Source organism: Sturnira hondurensis, unplaced genomic scaffold (genome assembly GCF_014824575.4).
Source record: "Sturnira hondurensis isolate 20B ecotype Veracruz unplaced genomic scaffold, ASM1482457v3 Scaffold0007406, whole genome shotgun sequence".
NCBI lineage: Eukaryota > Metazoa > Chordata > Mammalia > Chiroptera > Phyllostomidae > Sturnira > Sturnira hondurensis.
The window spans coordinates 16307643-16327045 of record NW_028080037.1 but is presented as its reverse complement, the minus strand read 5'-3'; the positions used below and the strand labels follow the sequence as shown (position 1 = coordinate 16327045).

Genomic DNA, 19403 nt, shown 5'->3' with positions numbered 1-19403 from the left:
TGCCTCATGGAGAATGGGCAGACCCTTGGTATGCAAGGTATGAGACCAAGCTCTGGAGCCAGACAGAGCTGGGTTCAAATCCCTACACTACTTACTCACAAGCCCTGTGACCCTGGTCTAGTCTCTAAACCTCACTACAGAATGGAATAATAATAGTTTATACCTCTATAAAGCTTATACAGGATCAAGGAGAAAATACATATAAAATACTTTTTCCAGTCCCTAGAATGGAGGAAAGGCCTGACAAATGTAGTCACTACTATCATGATTGGGCCGTATCCCTCTGCACCCCTACTTCCTCTGTTGAAGTCCTGGGGTCAGTGAGCATTCTCTAAGTATCCGTGGCAAGCAGATTCTCAGATGTGCCCCAGAGATTGCAACTGCCTGGAATTCATGGCCTTGTGTGAGTCCCCTCTGCATAATGTGGGCAAGACCTGTGATTTGCTTATAACAAATAAAACATGGTGAGATGATCCCACTTTCATGATCAGGATACATGAGACTGTGACTTCTGTCTCATTGGCAGACTCTCCCTATTGCCTACTCAGCTGGCATGTTTTGATGAAGCAGACAGCCATATCGGTGAAGCCCACATGAAAAGCTGAGGGCAGCCTTTGTTCAAAATCCAGCTAGGAACGGAGGCCCTCAGTCAAATAACACTGAAAAACTGAATTTGTCTATCAGCCACATGAGCTTGGAGGACGATGTTTGCCAACCGAGCCCTCAGATGAGACTCCAGCCCTGGGTGATACCTCAGTTGCAGCCTTGTGTGGCACCGTGATGTAGAGCAGCCAGCTAAGCCATGCCCAGATTCCTGACCCACAGAAAATGTGAGTTAATAAATGTGTATTGTTATAAGCCACAAAGTCTGTGGTAATCTGTTAGGCAGCAGATTACCATAACTCATACAGGATCGAACTTCATTTCTGATTCAGAGCCCATCTCCCCTGATTCCTCAGCATCTTGCATTTTTCTCTTTGCCTCATAACTATTGGCTTTCTTGCCTTGTAAGCTCCTTGAGGCTTTGTGCTTGTCATTCCTTGTAGCCCTAGTACAGACAGCAGGCCCTGGCACTAGGGCACTGAATAATATTTCATGACCCCCCCGGGGCCGGGTTGTGTGCCCCATTAAGGGTTTCCATAACACCCTCGTGATAATGATGGTGGTGGCTTTTAAATCCTTACTGTGTGCCAGACACTGAGATGAAGCCAGAGATGTGTATTTTTAACTAGCTTTCTGTGGTGATTCTGATTCACAGCCAGGCTACGCCACTTGAAATAGTATGTGGAAGAAAATTCATTCTGTTCTTAAGACAGTTATATACATAGCCTCCCTGATTTTTAAAAAATCATTTTGTATTGCATACATACAGAAAAAAAGCTCATAATTTGATGACTTTTTCCAATGAGACACATCTATGTTACTACCCCAAGATGAGGACAGGGACTCTCCCGACTTGTGTTTCCACCGCCATTCACTAGCTCCAAAGGTAACCGTCATCCTTAAGCCATCACTACTCACCAGCTTTTCCCACTCTAGAACTTCCAATAAATCTGTACTACTTCATCCGCTTTCTCTTGCTCAGTATCATGTTTACACTTTTGACTTGTTAACATTCTTCTGGATTAAACTGGTAAAACTATGATTGAGAAGGTTAGGAAGGAGGTAGAAGACTGGGATTCGGAGAAGCTGAGTATTATACTTGGATTTTCCAAGAGACCGAATCACAACCTGTTCTCGACTTACCTTCCATCCACTCTGCTGAAAGCATGGAGGGAGACTGAAGGGGACGGGGGCGTGGTTACAGCCAGGCGGGTTCCCTGTGGAGGCGGAGTCTTAGGGGTAGGGGCGTGGCCCAGCTTCCGGGTGGCAGTTGGCGCTGGAAAGGGAGGGGCGGGGAGAGGTGGGGGGGGCAGGCCAAGGCTTCCTGTCAGTGCCTGCGGAATCGCTGTTTGACCCCGGAAGTGCTGGCTCTCTGGAAGCTGTCACCGTGGACCGCGGCGGCTGCTGCCGCGGCACATCATCGGTAGTAGAGCCACCGAGGTGAGTGAGTGTGTGGCTGGGCCCTGCCGGATGCGGGGCACCGGGCCTGGGAGAAGCCGCGGCTGAGCCTCAGACAGCCTTGGGGCTCTCCGCCTCCACGACGGGGCCAAGGCTATGCTGCCCTAGGGATCTGAGTCTCCCCCAAACCCATAAGAGGCCAGAAGTTTTGGGTTCGAGGCTCGGCCCCAGAGTGACCTGAACAAATCACGGTCCCCGCACTCTCATCCTGAGGTGAGAGGACCGTGAATCATTCAGTTTACTCGGGGCTCATTCATTAGTACAACAAATGTGTGTCTAACTTCTTCTTCGTGCCAGGCACTGGAACACAAACGGAACAAGACAGACAAGTCTCCTGCCCTCGTGGAGTGTACAAACTAGTGGGAGGAGTCAGTCAATGAAAAATAAATGCCCAAGAAAATTAAACCTATGACGGTAACTGGAGGAGTGAATACTTTAGAGAGGACTGTCTGGTAAAGTCTCTGAGGAGAGTAATATGGAGACCAGAAGGGTGATAACAGCCAGAGAAACTGAGGCAGCAGTAGCCCTGGGGATGTGCACAGGCCTTATTGTAGTTGGTGATTGCACTCAGCTCCCCTTCTAAAGAAAGCCTTTTCCTAATTTTTGGCTCTGCTGTCCTTCATGTCACTGGAGTTGCAGTGCTGGGCACAGACATTGTCATGATCATTATCCTTGTCCTTTTGGAACTTAAAGTTTATGTTCTTTGTCTGGTTAATGTCTGCCCATACCTTGGATGAAAACTCATATCTTCCTTGTCAATCTTCCTTTGTCAAGTCAGTTCTCTCTGTCATAGGTCCATGGGCCTTACCAACATAACATATGGTACATCGTGGTGTGTAGTTTTACTTGTGTGGCCATTGGAAAACTGTAAGTTCTATGGAGGGCAGGACCAGGTCTGTTATTTGCGCACTCTAGTGTTCTCTGGGCTTCTGTGCCTGGATAAGAGGTGCTCAGAAATATCTGAGTGGATAAATGAAATGATTAACATAGTCTTTGCTCTACAGTGGCTCCTACGAGGTCTTCTTGCCACCAGGTTATTGTCTTCTCTTCCTGTCATGACTCTCTTCTACTTAAATGGCTCCTCCCTGCCTTTTAAGTAGAGGAGACACTGCTTTTGGCCTTTCACCTCCTCACTGCTGTCGGGTGAAAGGCCAAAATCTTTAGCATAGCATTCAAGGCTTTTCAAAGAAACTGGCCCCATCTTTCCTATCCAGCATCTCTACTTCTGTTATCCACTCCCTGACCTTGTATCTTCAACTATACTAATGTCTTCCTCTTTCTTCAAAGCCACAGGCTCTGAGCTTTGCTCATGCTTGCTCTTTGCTTGGAAGGCCCTTCCTTCTCATCTTCTCCTACTGTCCTTCAACAACCATGTTATAGGTCATTTTCTCTGTGACACTCTCCCTTTCTCTGCTGTGCTTGTTTTGGAAATTTCCTGTTATAGCTCTAATCATACCAAATGGTAGTCATTTACTTGCCCAGGACCCAGAAGGTATTCAGTGTTTGCCGAGTAAATGAAGAAGCTCTGCCTATTATTGGGATTTGAACAATAACAAGTAAACTTTACTGAGTGCTTATTATGTACCACATCCTATGTTGAACACTTAGTGTTAATTACTTCTCACATCAGCCCTGAGGGATTATGTACTATTATCATCCCAATTTTACAGATGAGGAAGTCAAAGTTTAGAGAGGTTAAGGAACTATCTTAAGGTCTCAACACAGACAAAAAGTATTACCAGTATTTGAACTCAGGCTATTGAACTGTAAAGCTGTCTTTCAACTACCACACTAGCTTGGGTCTGAACTGCCCTTACAGGTACTGGCTTGTAGGAGTGGATTTTTTCTGAAAGTAGGTGCTGTCATTACCTGTCTAAGCCTGGACTCTGGGCCTAGAATTTAAAGGGTGGAGATCTGCCTCTTCCTACAATTCTTTCCCCACGCTAGGTCCCCACACTGGACATTCTCACTACAGTCTTTAGAAGGTAAGCACGGAAAGAACTGGGCCTGTGAGTCATTTGGACTTCTACACTGGTGAGAAAACTACTGATGTTTTCACTTGCCCTCCCAGCATCACTGGGGGTAAGGGTGGGGTTAGAAAAGAAGTATTTTCTAACATGTTTAGCACAAGAGACCCTGGTGCCAAGGCAGCATTGCTGAGCTTCAGTTTCATTTTGGCCACTAATGTATTTGCCCTGAGCACATCAGAGCCTCTCTTTGGACACATGAGCATAATAATCTTTGTCATCCTTAGCTGAGTTGTTATGAGAGGCTTGTAAGATAGTAACTCAGTTAGAAATAATGTACATGCAATGGAGGACATTAGCAATGTTTTGTGAAGCTGAGAGATTAAAACTCACTCCAAGCCCCTTTTATTATTTTGCTTTGTGATTTTTTTAGGCCACCTCACGTGTGCAGGGACAATGTGTCTGATCCACTGAGATTCTAGAGCTGGAACAGACCTCAAAGACCAGACAGACTGGTCCTCCCTCTTTATATTCCTCTAGGATAAATATCATCATAGTCTTTAAAATAGCCCATGAACCAAGCAAGGTTCCTTGTGAACCAAGCAAGGTTCCTTGTGTACCAAGCTGCTTCCCACCTCCTTCGTTTTGCTCTTGCTGTTTCATCTACCTGGGGCACTCTTCTTCCCTGGCCAGTCTCCCATCAAGACAACTCAGGCTTTCCTGATCCTTTAGACCCTCCTCTAGAAATGCTTTCCTGAGAGTCATATCCCCACAAGCTCAACTATAGAGGACACTCAGCACAGGGAATGGTTAAGAGCCAGCCTCCTTCCCCCACTACTAACTGTGAGACATTGAGCAAGTTTCTTATCTTCTCTGAGCTTCTATTTCCTCACTGGTAGAATGGAGATAATAATAGAACCAACCCTAGAGTTGTCATGAGCTTTAATACATGTAAAATGAGTTAACATGTGTAAAGAAAGTTAATGCTGAGAACAGTTGCTGACACATGATAGGCATGTTGCTCCTGAGGCTATTGTCATCATTATTTCTGGATGTCATGGCCTCTTCCTCAGGGCAGAGACTCTGCCTTATCAGTGTGCCTTCTGAATACCAGGCCCTGGCCTGATGTTAGAGATGTAGATACCCACGTGTGTGTGTGTGTGTATGTATACTATGCATATAGTGTGTGTATATATATCTATATATAGGTACATATATAGATACATACAGTACACACACACACACATATATACACACTATATATATACTATATACTATAGTATAACACTATATATAACACATATATAGTATATATGTGTTACTCGTGGCTGACCATGCTTCTCATCTTATCTGTGGGGGCTCAGGAGGTAATGGTTTCCTCATCCCAGCCTTGCTATGTCTTCATGTTGTCATTGAGACTGTACTTACCTTTTATGGCATGTCTTTTAAAGGGTGTAATTCACTTTATTTCATGATGCAGCCTATATGCATGGCCCTCCTGTGGGTCAGGCCAAGTGATACTGTGAAAAGAGCACTGAATGTGAAGACAGAAGACATAGGGTCTGCCCCTCACTAAGGCTCTGTAGGCAGACTCTGAGGCTGGTTTGGGTCTCTGTAGAAAGGAGCGCATACTGGCAAGTTTCCATGAGTCTTGCCATCCTCTGTTTATCCATGTCCTTTTCCCCTGAAGCCTAGAGAGGCTATAAAATCTTAACACACTCTACAAGTGAGGAAAGGCCCACTGCTTCAACCCTGAAAAAGACTTAAAGTCTGGTTAGAGTTCTAAGAAAAGTATCCTCCTGTTCAATCGTTCATTGCACATTTGATGAGGTCTCCTCTCAACCAGCCTGTGTTGGGCATGGGAAAGGTAGCACGAGAAGGAGAGCTTGGGCACTGTCTTCGCAGAGCTCACAGGCCAAGGAGGGCACGGAGCTGGAGCCACAGTAAAGATAATCTGGTCACTTTTAACCAGTACTTCTCAAAGGGGCCGAGGATATATCAGGAGTCAGCTGAGAAGTGAACTCCTGAGTTGAGAACTGCTTTAGGTTAAAAAAAAAAAGTCAGTCTGGATTAGCAGGTGCAGGAACCAGGCCTTTGAGGCTCTCATCAGGAGCCCTGGGGCCAGAGGTTGCAGCCTCTCCTGCGATCAGTCCCAGAGCAGGCCCGTGGCACCAGGAGCCTATATGTCTGCTCTCTTCTTCCCGTCCATATTCCTTTTAGGAGGGTCACGCAGCACAATGCCAGCTCTGCCCCTGGACCAACTCCAGATCACCCACAAGGACCTGAAGACAGGAAAGCTGAGGACTTCACCAGCGCTGGTGAGCCGGTGCCTTGAGGCTGTTGGGCCTGATATTATCATTCTTGCAATTTCAAAAGTGGAAAATAAATTCCTTCTTTATCTGTTCCAAGAATGACCTCAGGGCCACAGTCAGTAATTCAGTAGCTGGGACACTACTAGGTCCTTCCAGGCCCGATGTCGCAGTTTCCTTTCCAAGTAGCAGCTAAAACTTACGTAGTATTTTCCATGTCACCACCCCACACCTTCCCTCAAAGCATTTCATTTTGAATCAGAGTCTGATGACAGTTCTGACTAGCCTGAGCTGGCCTAGAAATGGATCCATCCCAAAGCGGGGTTTGGGTATTTGACCCTGCAGGAGGTGTTCAGGTTTCAAGTAGGCCTTTGTCAGAGCTATCTCAGCTGCTATCCACACTTTGGGGGGAACACTGATTTCAGAGGGCCGGCCGTCTTTTATCACAATGGGCTAAGAAGTGCCACATACAGTCTCGGCAGGGCTTGTGAGAATGAAAAACAAGGAGGCTGTGAGCATGCCAATTTCCAGCTGTAGAGTGAGATTAGAGCCACGGAGAGGTGCCAGGCTGCTGAAGGAGGAGACAGATGTGGGGACTGGACTCCCTGTACCCACTTGCTATTTTCCCAAACATATGAGCTTACTCAAACAAGCTGGAAGGAAGTATTTTCCGGGGGCTTGAGTAAAGTCGTGGAAAAAAGAGCTTGGTGTTTTATTTCCTGATTTCTGGATAGATTCCTATTACTTCCTAACTACCCTCTAATAAAAGTATGTAACATTCATAGAACACTCGCTCTGGGCCAAACCTTCCCACACTTCACCTGGATTATCTCATCTAAGCCGCACCATAGCCCTATGGGAGTGTTTTGATTGTTCCCGTTTTACAGATGAGGAAACAGAAAGTTCAAGGTCACAGAACTAGGAAATTAGGGGAATCGAGATGGGAATCCAGCTAGGCTGACCCAAGAGCTCATACATACCCTTAACCTTTCTGCTATAAAACCTCGTTTCTGCCCTGACTGGTGTGGCTCAGTGGATTGAGCGCAGGCTGCGAACCAAACGTTCGATTCCCAGTCAGAGCACATGCCTGGGTTGCAGGCCAGGTCCCCAGTGGGGGCCACATGAGAGGCAGCCACACATTGATGTTTCTCTCTCTCTTTCTCCCTCCCTTCCCCTCTCTCTAAAAATAAAAAATTTTATTTTTTAAAAATTTGTTTCTATTTTATAACCTTTTTATGCAAGGAGGATAGTATCAGAAAATCTAGAACTGTTCTGTCCAATGTGATGGCCATTTGCCGCATGTAATGATTGAGCACTTGAAATGTGGATTATTCGATTGGGGAACTGGGTATTTAGTTTAATTTTAGTTAATTTAAATTAAAATACCCTCATGAGGTGAGCAGTGGCCTGCACAGTTGTAGAACAGTTCTGTTATTACATAAAGTTCTGTTGGACAGTACTGGTTCCTTAAGTGGTCGGGTCTGATTTTCCACCTTGGTTCTTCCCCTCATACTGAGCACCTAGGTTGCTAGACTAAGGGCTCCATAAGATGGGACCTGGTGCCTCCTCTTTATTCTGGTTTCCCAGTGCCAGGAAAAATTCAGACAAAGAGTTAAGGACCCCAGCCAGCCATTGTGACAGGCACTGGGGTTACAGAGAGAAAAGACATTATTCCTGCCCTTAAGCAGCCTATGGTCTGAGAGGAAAACAGACCGATAGCTTCTGTACAATATAGTCAGGGTTGGAATAGAAGGAAGTCCTGCAGGCTCCCACATGAGCAGAGGCTCTGGGCTGCTGATCCAGATGGAAGGGGTGTGTGGAGGCAGGGAGGTCTTGGGAGTAATGGGAGGGCATGTGCAGCCAGGGAAGGCTTCCTGAAGGAGGGGGATCCTGAACTGGGTATTGAAAGATAAGCAGTAGCCAGGCAGAGCAATGGGAAGAGGGTGGACCTGGATGAAAATATGCTGTTTCTTGAGGTCCTGACTCCTGTACCAACCACCAGCCACTTGAGGTGCAAACAGTGTCCCACGGGCTTTGAGTTAACGTTCACACTCAAATGAGCTGTGTGACTTTGGGCAAGTTATGCAACCTCTCCATGTTTCAGGATCTAGCGCTGTGCCTAGGACATAGTAAGCACTCAATAATCATAGTGATGATGACAGTGACAGAAACATTGACTGGGAGTAGGAAGGGAAGAGGAGTGAGCTGAGGGAGGCAGCTGCCTGAGAGGAGCAGTCTTGTTAGCCATGCTGGCCACTGGAAGCTCCTGGGAGATTGTCCTGAGGTTTGTACTCACCCTGTATTTTTCTCTTTAGTCTGAACTTGGGACAAGAGGGTCTCTAGCCAAGGGTCAGCCACCATGCCGCCTTTGCAGGGTGATGAGTGAAGCTAATGTTTGTTGAGTAGCTATTGTGTGCACAGTACATACTGGGTGATATTGAAGATAGAAAATAAATAAAGTCTTGGGCCAGAATGGATGAATGAGCTTTTGAGGAAGGCAAAGCTCATTTGAGTGGAACATTTGGAGAACAGGGCAAAATAGTTTCTTATCAAGATAAACAGAAGTTTGATAGGCAGATAATGTTCAGAAGGCTTCATGGGGCAAGTGGGACCCAAACCAGGTTTAAAGGGTGGGGCCTCTGCTCCCTGCTCGGAAATCTTCCATGGCCCCCATTATCTACTAAATAAAGTCCCTACTCTCGAGCTTGGCATTTAAGTTCTTCAAAGACCTTGGCAGTATCTGGTCCTCTATTACCTCTATTCATTTTTTCCCAACCAACGAGTGTATGTGGAGAGTCTGCTGGGTGCCAGGCACTATTCTAGGGACCAGGAATGTGGTGAGTGGGGCCCAGACTGCCTCCAGAAACCTACAGTCTTTCGGGGGAGGCAGACAAGGTGGGCTGTCCCTTTGTATATAACTTTATTAGGGTATCACTGAAGGAAAATAAACTGTACACATTTAAAGTATACCATTTGATTAGCTTTGACATCTTTATACACCCACGAAGCCATCACCGTGATCAAGATATTGAACATTTCAACCACTTCCAAAAGTTTATTTGTGCCTCTCTATAGTTTGTCCATTCCTCTCTCCCCATCTGCAGCAACTACTGATCTGAAAGCACTTTGATGCGGTTCAAGTACTGTAGTCAGGTGCGCTCTGCAGCACAGAGTGCAGGTGCTGGGGGAGGCCAGGTAAAACTCTAATCTAGTCAGGGGTGGGAGTTGGGAGACTTCCTGGAGGAGGTGAGGTCAGGGCTGGGGTCAAAAGGACAAGCAGAGAGACCAGGATGGCACATGGGTACTGTAGGTCATTTAGTAGGTCTGCAGTATAAGCTTTGATTCAAATCCTGCCTCAGTTGCCTCCTTAGCCCTGTGACCTTGGCGTAGTTCCTGAAGCTTACTGAGTCTTTGTTTCCTCCTCTGTAAAAAAAAAAAAAAAGGAATACTATCTCCCTTTTAAATAGTTGTCATAGATTAAAAAAAAGGCCGTGAGACATACCTACTCCCAGCTGGTGTGGGGCAGGTCCTCCATAAGTGCTGGGTTTTATTATCATTATATCAGTGTTCTGTCCCTCCAAAGCCATCTCCTGCCACCCAGTGCAATATGTCCCTTCTTTTTTAATGGTTCATTTTTATACCTCTGAAAAAACACTGTTTCTTCATTTGAAAAATCTTTCTCATTGTCCAAGGCCAGCTCAAATGCTGCCGGCTCTGGGAAGCTAGGCGGCCCTTGCCCTGCAGGCACAGCTAATCCCCTGCTGCTCTCCCACGGTCCCTCTGCCAGGTTTAGCTGTCGCTTCCTCTGTCGTATGCTCACTTGATGGCTTAGATGTGCATCTTCCCTTCTGGAGCACGGGTGTCTGTGGGCATGCACGGGTGTCTTCTCTTCCCATGACCCACCACACCTGGCACAGCAGGGTGCCCATCAGTTTGTAGGATTGCAAGGAAAGTAGAATCTAGGGGCGGTGGGGTGTGTTTCCATTGGAGGGCGAGTGAGTAGCGGGGCCTGGGAAGCAACCTGGAAAGTGAGGTGTCAACAGAATGGTGGGGGAGCTTGCAGACCCAGGAGATGAAGGCCCTGGAGAGTGGTTTTGAACTTGCTTCAGTCAGCAGGATTCCTTTTTGAAAAGATTTGTACCTGGAACCCCACTGTATAAAATCTCATTTAAATGGCAAGGACTCCTCCAGTGGGTGGCCCCTAAGGAATGCTTGTGGAACTCAGACTCCACAGTTTGAAAATTCACCTTAGACAGAGGAAGGCTTAGGTGGCTCTCAAGGAGACTGACAATCAGTCGTGATTTTCCTGTCCCCCTGGACTGACAGACCTGGAAGCGGGCAGATTGTGCTTGATAACAGCTGAGATGTTACCTGGCCTTCCTCCTATTACCATTTCCCCTGGAGAAAGCAGCCCTTGTGTAGTCAGGGGAGAAAACTGAGCTCATCGTCTCTTCTTTATGGGGAACAAAGTAAGGTTTGTTCACGACAAGGTAGGAGCTGGAAGAGAGAACTTGTGATTCTAAGCCAACACCTACAATTACTTGATTACAGCATCCTTTCTTTAAAAAAAAATTATTGAGGTTTTTAAAAAATTATTAAAAGGGTAAAGCATGATACATACAGAATGATATCATTTTTGTGAGAAAGATGAAAACATCTAAACAAATACTGTATCTGAGTACACTTTAATGTACATGCCTAGAAAAGGTCTGTAAGGGTAACTCACCAGATGGGAGGGTACGGGGCCTGTGGGTGTGGCCCCAGGCAGCTCACCTCTGTAGTGTTGTACATTTTTTAAAGAAAAAACATTTCACTGGTACAATTAAAAATAATTTTTAGAGTAATACATGCTTTTTTTTTAATTGGAAAGTATATTCAAGTCAAAATCCCCGCCCCCAGCAGAGATAACCACTATCAGGATTGGAGTGTTGTCCCCGCTACACTTTTTCAGCCTGTACCAGTGGGTGAATGTGTTAAATATATCTATGTCTATACTTTAAAAAAAAACCCAAACTGATTATATTAAATAGAGAGGTTTGTACCCTGCTTTTTCTTTCCTTCACCTTCCCCCCTGTCGTTAAATAGTCTCCAAATGGTTTTTAATGCCCGCCTCCTGTTCCCTGGATGCAGCCAAGCCCCTTGGTTAGAGACACTTGGTTCTTTATGCTTAAAAGCTCCTCGGAGGGTCACCGGTTGGAACAGTCTAGTGTTGTCATTGCTGTGGGTTGGCACGTGGGCCCTCGCTGACTAACCTCTGCCACGGTAACACGTGGTTTTTGGATCCCTAGCACCCTGAGCAGAAGGCAGACCGGTATTTTGTGTTATACAAACCGCCCCCTAAAGACAACATTCCCGCCCTAGTGGAGGAGTACCTGGAACGCGCCACCTTCGTAGCCAATGACCTCGACTGGCTCCTGGCCTTGCCTCACGATAAATTCTGGTGCCAGGTAACATTCTATCAAAATTAACGCTAGACAAAGCACATGACATGCCGTTTGGTTGGTTGCTGTTGTTGTTTCTCTCCCCCAGGAGATGCTTTTTTCTCTACTTTTTTCACTGGATCCTTACCAGCAAATGGTGGTTTGGATTGCTCTGTCTTTTATCACATCTCAATTACGTTTACGCAATGCCCTCTAGTGCGTCATTTTAGAAACTTGTGTTTAGCCCTGGCTCATTCATACCTCCTTAGTCCCTTGGGGTTGGAGTGTTTGCCACCGGCCAGGGCTGATGGGCTAGGAGCCCCTGCGCAGTCCACCCACAAGCCCTGGGGCCTTGGTGACAAATCCTTGCTCTCCTCTGTTGCCTGGCTAAGGTTATCTTCGATGAGACCCTGCAGAAGTGCCTGGACTCCTACCTGCACTATGTCCCCAGAAAGTTCGATGAGTGGGCGGCCCCGGCCCCCGAGGTTGTTGACATGCAGAAGCGCCTCCATCGAAGCGTTTTTCTCACCTTCCTCCGAATGTCCACTCACAAGGAATCCAAAGTAAGTCCCTGATCCCGTGACAGGTCGCCAGTGACACCTAACACCTCTGTGCCGGACTCTCCGTCCCTGGGAAGGAGGGCTCTGGAAGTATCCAATTTCCCCTTTGTCTCCTCTCCACCTTTATTCCCACCTTTGGGGAAGAAATCTGTGCCACCTCCCTTATCCTGTAATTCACCGGGTCGGCCTGTGCTACACCCACTGTTTTCATCAATGGGAGCCGAGGGCCCTTTGCCAGATGACGCGTGACTCTGCCTTTTCTTGTGCGTCAGAAGATGAAAACAGTGATTCTGATTTTTCAAAGGAACTTGTGTATGCTTTTTAAAAACCTCTACTCCCTCTCCCTGATTTTAAAAATAATGCTGTCTCTGAACAATACAAACATTACAGAAATAATTTGTCAATAGTGAAGTTTACCTGCAAAATTCCCTCCCTCTAAAATAACCACTTTTAAGGTGAATATTTCTTTAGGGTTTTTCTTTTTTTTTCCCTCTCCCTTTAAATAGGGGTGTGTGTCTGTACATGTATTTATTTTAAAAATAGGGTCTTTTTTTATGACGTTTTTAGAATGGGAATTTTCAAATATACACAAAAGCATAATGAACCCTGTGTACCCATCATCCAACTTCAACAATTATCAACATTTTGCTGATCTAGTTTTCTCTCTTCTTCAGAGTTTTTCTTTGTTTCTTTTTTTTTTTTCCTGGAGTATTTTAAAGCTATCCCAGACATCATGGTAATTTATCCATGAATATTTTAGAATGAATCCCAACCAACTGTTTCATAATGTATCTTTGCTTCTTTTTATATTAAAATGAAGAACGGCTGTTTCTCCAGATCAATATATGAGTCTCAGACATGTCCACGGTATGGATGGACCTTTATTAATCACCCAGTCCCCTGCTGGTGGACCGAAGCTTGTTCCTTGTGAGTTTGCTATTACTTTGCAATGCATCTGCTTTCAGAAAGTCTCTCATGCTTTCTCGGCCTGTCCCTTAGGATCACTTCATTTCCCCCTCTGCATTTGGAGAAATCCTCTACAATAACTTCCTGTTTGACATCCCAAAGATCCTGGACCTCTGCGTGCTCTTTGGAAAAGGCAACTCGCCGCTGCTCAAGAAGATGATAGGTGCGTGGGGCGTGGGACCCGGGGGGCGCACAGAGATGGTCCCCGAATGCCAAACTAGAGTTTCCAAAGGTAGGCACCTAGATGAGTGCTTGAAAGGGACTTAGATATGCGTAGAGGGGCTCTGAAGTAAGTGGCTGCGTGATGACCGGGGAGTGGAGACAAAGACGTGTACCATGTGGTCCCTCAAGGCCCTTGGGGTCTGAGTGGTAGGCCACACATTTAACAGTCGGAGAAGAGGGGAGTTTGCTTCGGTGATAAGAGTGAGGGCGGCAGTGATAGCTAACCTTTATTGGAGTGCTCACTGGGGGGCTGAGCGTTCCTCATGTGTCATCTCAGCCAGGCCTCGTAGCAGCCTTGTGGCCTGAGTGCTGTCATCCTCCACATCTACAGATAAGGAGACTGAATTACAATGTGAGGGACTTGCCTAAGAGGCCATGACTAATAAGTGGCCAAGCTGGGATTTATGTCACATAGGCCTGACTCTCAAGTTCCTGTTCTTTTTTTTTTTTAAATTGATTTGAGAGAGAGAGAGAGAGCAAGAGAAACATTGATTTATTGTTCCACTTATTTATGTAGGCATTGGTTGCTTCTTAAATGTGCCCTGACCAGGGATCGAACCCACAGCCTTGGTGTATTGGGATGACACTCTAACCAACTGGGCTATATAGCCAGGGCCATCGAGCTCTTGTTCTTTGCTACTCCCTGCCTCAGGGTTGCTGAGGCTGCCTCAAAGATGTCATGATTTGCGTTGTTGCTGAGAACAGATGGGGGCAGAGTTCAGAGAGGATGCTGGATTGTGAAAGAAATGAAGTCGGCAGCGGATGCTGTCAGGAGGCAGTGGGCTGGAAGGTTCAGCCAGAGACAGAAGCTTTGTTGGGCTGCTACGGCAGGAACAGTGCCCATTGCCATTCATGGCATTGGGTCCTGCACAGAGGTGCTCACCCTGGACACTCCTGTCAGCCTCCTTCACCTTGAGATTGTAGGACATGGTCTTTGAAATGCCCATTTGCAAAGCTGAGTTATCCCTTATAATGGTTTCCTTCTTTTTTTTCCTAATAATAATGTAGAAATGTATGTTAATGTAGAAATTTTTGGAAGAATACTAAATATAAAGAAGCAGAAATAATCATTTGGTGATTATTTCCTTCCAGTCTTTCCTCTGTGTATTTATGAACAACATATCAGAGCTAATGTATATGAAATTTCATATCCAGCCTTTTTATTGGGACAATCTCTGGTTTCTCATTCAAATCTAATTCTTGCGTGATCATCAGTTAATTTATTTTCCCAGGGAAAGACCCTTACTAATTTTAATGTAGACGGAGAGGATGGTGTGAGTGAGCAAAAAACAAACATGCTTTGTAAAAGAAACAATTATTAGGCCAGTTTAGTTGGAGTGGAGCATTCTGGGAGACGAGGGAAGGGCCAGATCAGGGAGGACTCAGTGCCAGGCTTTGGGGAGTGGTATTACAGGTGCCTCAAAAGGCAGGCTCCCAAGGTGAACTGCCCAATTCACACCCAGCTCTGTTCCCAGCTGTCACATCTAATTGGCTAATTGTCAATTAGTCACTCTAAGGCTCAGTTTTCTCATGTGAAAATAGGAAGACTAGTGACTTACCCACCTTACACGATGGTTGTGGGAATTAAATATGAGGTGGTGCTCAGCACAGTCCCTGGCACATTGTAGGCACTTGGTAAGCGTGAGCTCCTACTGTGATGAGACCATGGCAGTCCTAGGAGCTTGGAGCAGGGTGGGGAACTCCCTGGTAACAAAGTTAATGTGGCAGCACATGGTGGGGAGGGTGGTGACAGGAGGCCACAAAGAAGGCTAGTGGCTCCATGTGGCTTCGAAGGTGAGAGCCTGGTTGGGCTGCTGGGGTGGAAGGGGACATCTGAGAGGTGGAATAAAGCAGGGCTTAGTGAGGTCAGCTACAGAGAGAAGTCTTAATGATTCTGGAGAAAACTGGTGTCAGTTGCAGAAAAGGCGTTTGGGAGGTGGCGGAGTGCATTGTGAGTAGAGGCAAGGTCAGCGTTAGATCTGCTGGGTGCAGAATGGCTGTGTGGAACGGGGGGAGATGACGCATCCAGACGGGCTGGGTGGAGGGAGAAAGCTCTGCCTGCTGCCAGGGTTCCTAATCATTTGAATCACTGACTCCTTTGGGAATCAGATAAAAGCTTGTCTCTGGAAAAACATACCCCCTTGTAGAGTTTGAGGTGTTTTAGAATGTCCTTATTCCCATATTGAGAACCCTGTACTGGCTTATTCTTTGGCTCTAGAGGATGGTTAATGGAAAAGAGTGCAGGGCCAGGCATTAGGAATTCATTCATTGTATGTGTGTTCTGTGTATGTATGTTGGGGGTGGGGGTGGAAAATGGGCCTGTAGGCACAGGAGAGAAGGAGGGAGCAAGGAACCTGGCTGATGGTCCTTTGGGCAGAAGCCCAGTCCTTACCCTGCCCCTCAGTCCCCCTACACCCTGCCTTTCTTAAACCTCAAGACTGGTATTGTAAATTAACCAGTAATTTTGAACCCAGGTCCTTTCAGTTGAACTCTCTTGGAGCTGCTTTGCCAAAGCAGGAGTGCACTGGGCCTCGGCCCTGTCTGGACTGCACTGCTCTGTTTGGCCGCACTTCCCATTCACCCTGGGTTTCTGGACCGCTTTAGTCCGAGGAGGGACATTTCCAAGGATGCCACTGCTATCCCATACCTTTTAATTATTTCTCTAAGAGATCCAAAGTCAGATCTTCACCATAATCGGAATAGATAAAGGAAAGGAAAGGAATTTCAAAGTCCCCAAGGTAGAATATAAAATGTGATCTCTTTTGATGCTTGTTAAAACATCGCTGTTACTCAGGCTTGAGCATTGGGAGGATTATGAGAGATTGCCTTCCACCACGCTAGGTGGTTGGGATGTGGGAAGGACCATAGTGTGGCCCTGAGAATTATGGGCGGAGACCTGTTCCTGGTGCCTGGGTCAGGAGACACTACCTGGAGAAGGCGACTTCTGCCTTATCAGAGGACACTTCATGCAGAAGGAGGGGACAAGGCTTATTCTCTAGAATGAGAACGGTGCAAGGGAGGAGGTGCGATCCCAGGAACAGTAAGAGATGCCAGCAGAGGCCAGATCTCACAGGGCCCTTTGTGCCTTGGGGAGGAGTTCGGACTTGACCTTGAGGATCCCAATAGGAGGGTTTTATGAGGAAGAGCAGAGGTTGGTGGAGAGACAACTCAGTCACTTCTTGCCTGTCAGGAGTCAGAGGTGGGTGCAGATGGTCAGGGAGTACCTTCACAGGTTGAGGGATCAGCCCCCATCTGGAGATGGGAAGTGCTGAGCAATTGTGTTGATAAAACTCAGCTTTCTGGAATCAAGGGAAAAAGTAGCATCCAGGAAAGTGTTCACAGAAAGTCCAACCACCTAAATTACTTGCTTACTTACCCAGCGCCATCTGGCCTTTCCATTTACAAATCCTCTGAGATGGGGTGAGGACTGCAGAGTTTTCAATAAAGAAACCAAGGACAGACCTGCCCAAGGACAGAAGACGCCTAGAATTCTGAACACCCTGACAGCCAGTCTTAAGTGCAAGGATTAGAATGGGATGGAGAACCCTGGCCTCTCAGGGCGTCGGCACTTGCACGTCACTTCTCCGACTGGCTGTGGTTCTCCCTCCCTCCCTTCGCCATTTGGGCAGTCGGATCCTTTGGTTTCTGTTCAGTTACCATACGCTCTAACCTACTCACTCACAGCAGCAGCACTGGGAGCATAGTAAACACTCAGCGAGGAGCTTCGCTTTACAGAAACAACTGCAAATGGGTGGTAAATCTGTCTTCAGGTCCCTCGCAGGCCTCTCACCTTGGAGTGGAATCCATTAGTATGACTGGCATATTCAAAAGCAGAGGGTGAGAGAATTTCCAGAGAAATTTTTCCTTAGATCCCTTCACATTATTGGAGACGTGGCCTGGCAAGAATCCTGGATTCCGGCATTCAGGTTTCTTGAGCAAAGAGATCATATCTGCTCATTTTCCTGGATGACTAACTCCTACTTCCAAAGCCAATGCTGTCATACAAGGCACAGTGCCCAAGTGTGATCACTCCCTGGGGATGTCAGGCAGAGCTGGTTTGACCAGGGCAGGTCTTTTACGTAACTCACTAGGCAGAGGTGCTTATAAGGTTAAATTGTGCCGAGCAAGTCCCTCCCCCACCCTGGGGAAGTTTCTAGGCTGGGCCAAAGCTGTGGTGCCAGCAAGGCCTGGGGCCAGGACTGCTCTGGTTCAGGCAGGCTTAGGAAAGGGAAGGAAGGTCACAGAATGTGCTGGTAACCATTTGTAATGTATTCTCTCCACCCCTACTCTCTTTTCCCAATTCCTACCTTTCTCTTCTCTTTTCAGGAAACATCTTTACCCAGCAGCCAAGTTACTATAATGACCTGGATGAAACCATGCCCACCATCCTTCAGGTACCAGCTCTGAGCCCTGCCCAGAGGAGGGTGAGCTTGGGAAGCAGACCTCTTCCCCACCTGGTAGTGCTCCTTGACTTTCCTGAGCCCGGGAGAAACGTTTACTCCCCACACCCCTGTGGTCCCACCTCTAGAAGGTCTGTCCTGCTCCTCACCACACCACTTCCCTCTTTCCCTGCTGAGCGGGCTGAAATCTAAGGGCTGTCAGGTACTGTACTCATGCAAAAGAGCTTGCATTTTTGTGTTTGCCGATGCCATAGCCTCTAAGGCTACCCCTCTAAGAGAGCTGGGTTTCTTAAATAAAAGCTTTAAAGTTTTGTAAAATAATTTTATGAAATAATAATGTTCAGTGTGAAATATTGGAAAGTATGAAAAAATAGAAAAAAGAAGGTAAATATTCCCCTGTGATTTCATCTTATCACCAAGAGATATCCATCATCATGGTAACTTTTAGAATACAGTTGTCCCTCCCTATCCATGGGCTCTGCATCTGAGAATTTAGTCAACTGTGGATTGAAAATGTTTTTTTATGCCCTGGCTGTGTGGCTCAGTGGATTGAGTGCCAGTCTGCCAACCAAGGGGTCACAGATTCAATTCCCAATCAGGGCACATGCCTGGGTTGCCAGCCAGGTCTATAGTAGGGGCCGTGTGAAAGACAACGGCCCTATCTTCCTCCCTTCCTCGTTCTCTAAAAATGAATGCATTTAAAAAAATATTTTAAAAACATTTTCTTAATGCTACATTGTTGCTGATGTGTGCTATATAAATAGGCCTATGATGGTTGTTTCTGTGCTGAAAATGTACAGGTCTTTTTTTCTTGCCATTAAATTTTTTTTCTTATTTATTGCTTTCACAGAGAAAAAGAGAAAAAAATCAATTTCTTGTTCCACTTATTCATGCATTCATTGTTTGCTTCTTGTATGTATCCTGACCAGGGATCGAATCCCTCACCCTTGGTGTATTGGGATGACACTCTGACCAACTAACTGAGCTACTCAGCCAGGGCTGTCGTTTCTTAAACCATATGGTATTACCACTATTTGTATAGCGTTTGCACTGGATTAGGCATTAGAGATGATTTGCTGGGGTGTCCCACCTTCTGGCATCTCAGGGCCACACTGGAAGAAGAAGAGTGGTCTTGGGCCACACATTAAATGCACTGTGACACATAATCACAAAAATAATCTTATAATGTTTTAAGTAAATTTACGGTTATGTGTTGGGCCACATTCATAGCCATCTAGCCTGCAGGCTATAGGTTGAACACCCCTGAAGTATACAAGACAATATGTAGGTTATATACTAATATGCCATTTTATATAAGCATCTTTTTACATTTTAAAAAATATTTTATTTATTTATCTTTAGAGGGGAAGGGAAGGAGAGAGGAAGAGAAACATCAATGCATGGTTGCCTCTCGTGTGTCCCCCGCCAGGAACAGGCCCGCAACCCAGGCATGTGCCCTGACTGGGAACCAAACCGTGATCATCTGGTTCGCAGGCCC

At 46.3% G+C, this 19403-nt stretch overlaps 1 protein-coding gene across 6 annotated transcripts in view; it reads left to right on the top strand.

The window, feature by feature from the left end:
• Positions 1-1945: 1945 nt before the first annotated feature.
• Positions 1946-19403, top strand: part of ASCC2 (activating signal cointegrator 1 complex subunit 2) — a 37754-nt gene continuing 20296 nt past the window's right edge. For 3 of the 6 annotated variants that reach the window (XM_037052469.1, XM_037052467.1, XM_037052471.1), the window contains exons 1-6: positions 1946-2043; positions 6249-6346; positions 11626-11784; positions 12150-12320; positions 13317-13446; positions 17832-17899. In XM_037052469.1, the coding sequence (XP_036908364.1) occupies positions 6266-6346; positions 11626-11784; positions 12150-12320; positions 13317-13446; positions 17832-17899 (609 nt within the window). In that variant the 5' untranslated portion in view covers positions 1946-2043; positions 6249-6265. The remainder of the gene's footprint in view (positions 2044-6248; positions 6347-11625; positions 11785-12149; positions 12321-13316; positions 13447-17831; positions 17900-19403) is intronic. The other 3 variants (XM_037052472.1, XM_037052470.1, XM_037052473.1) reach the window with 2 other exon arrangements.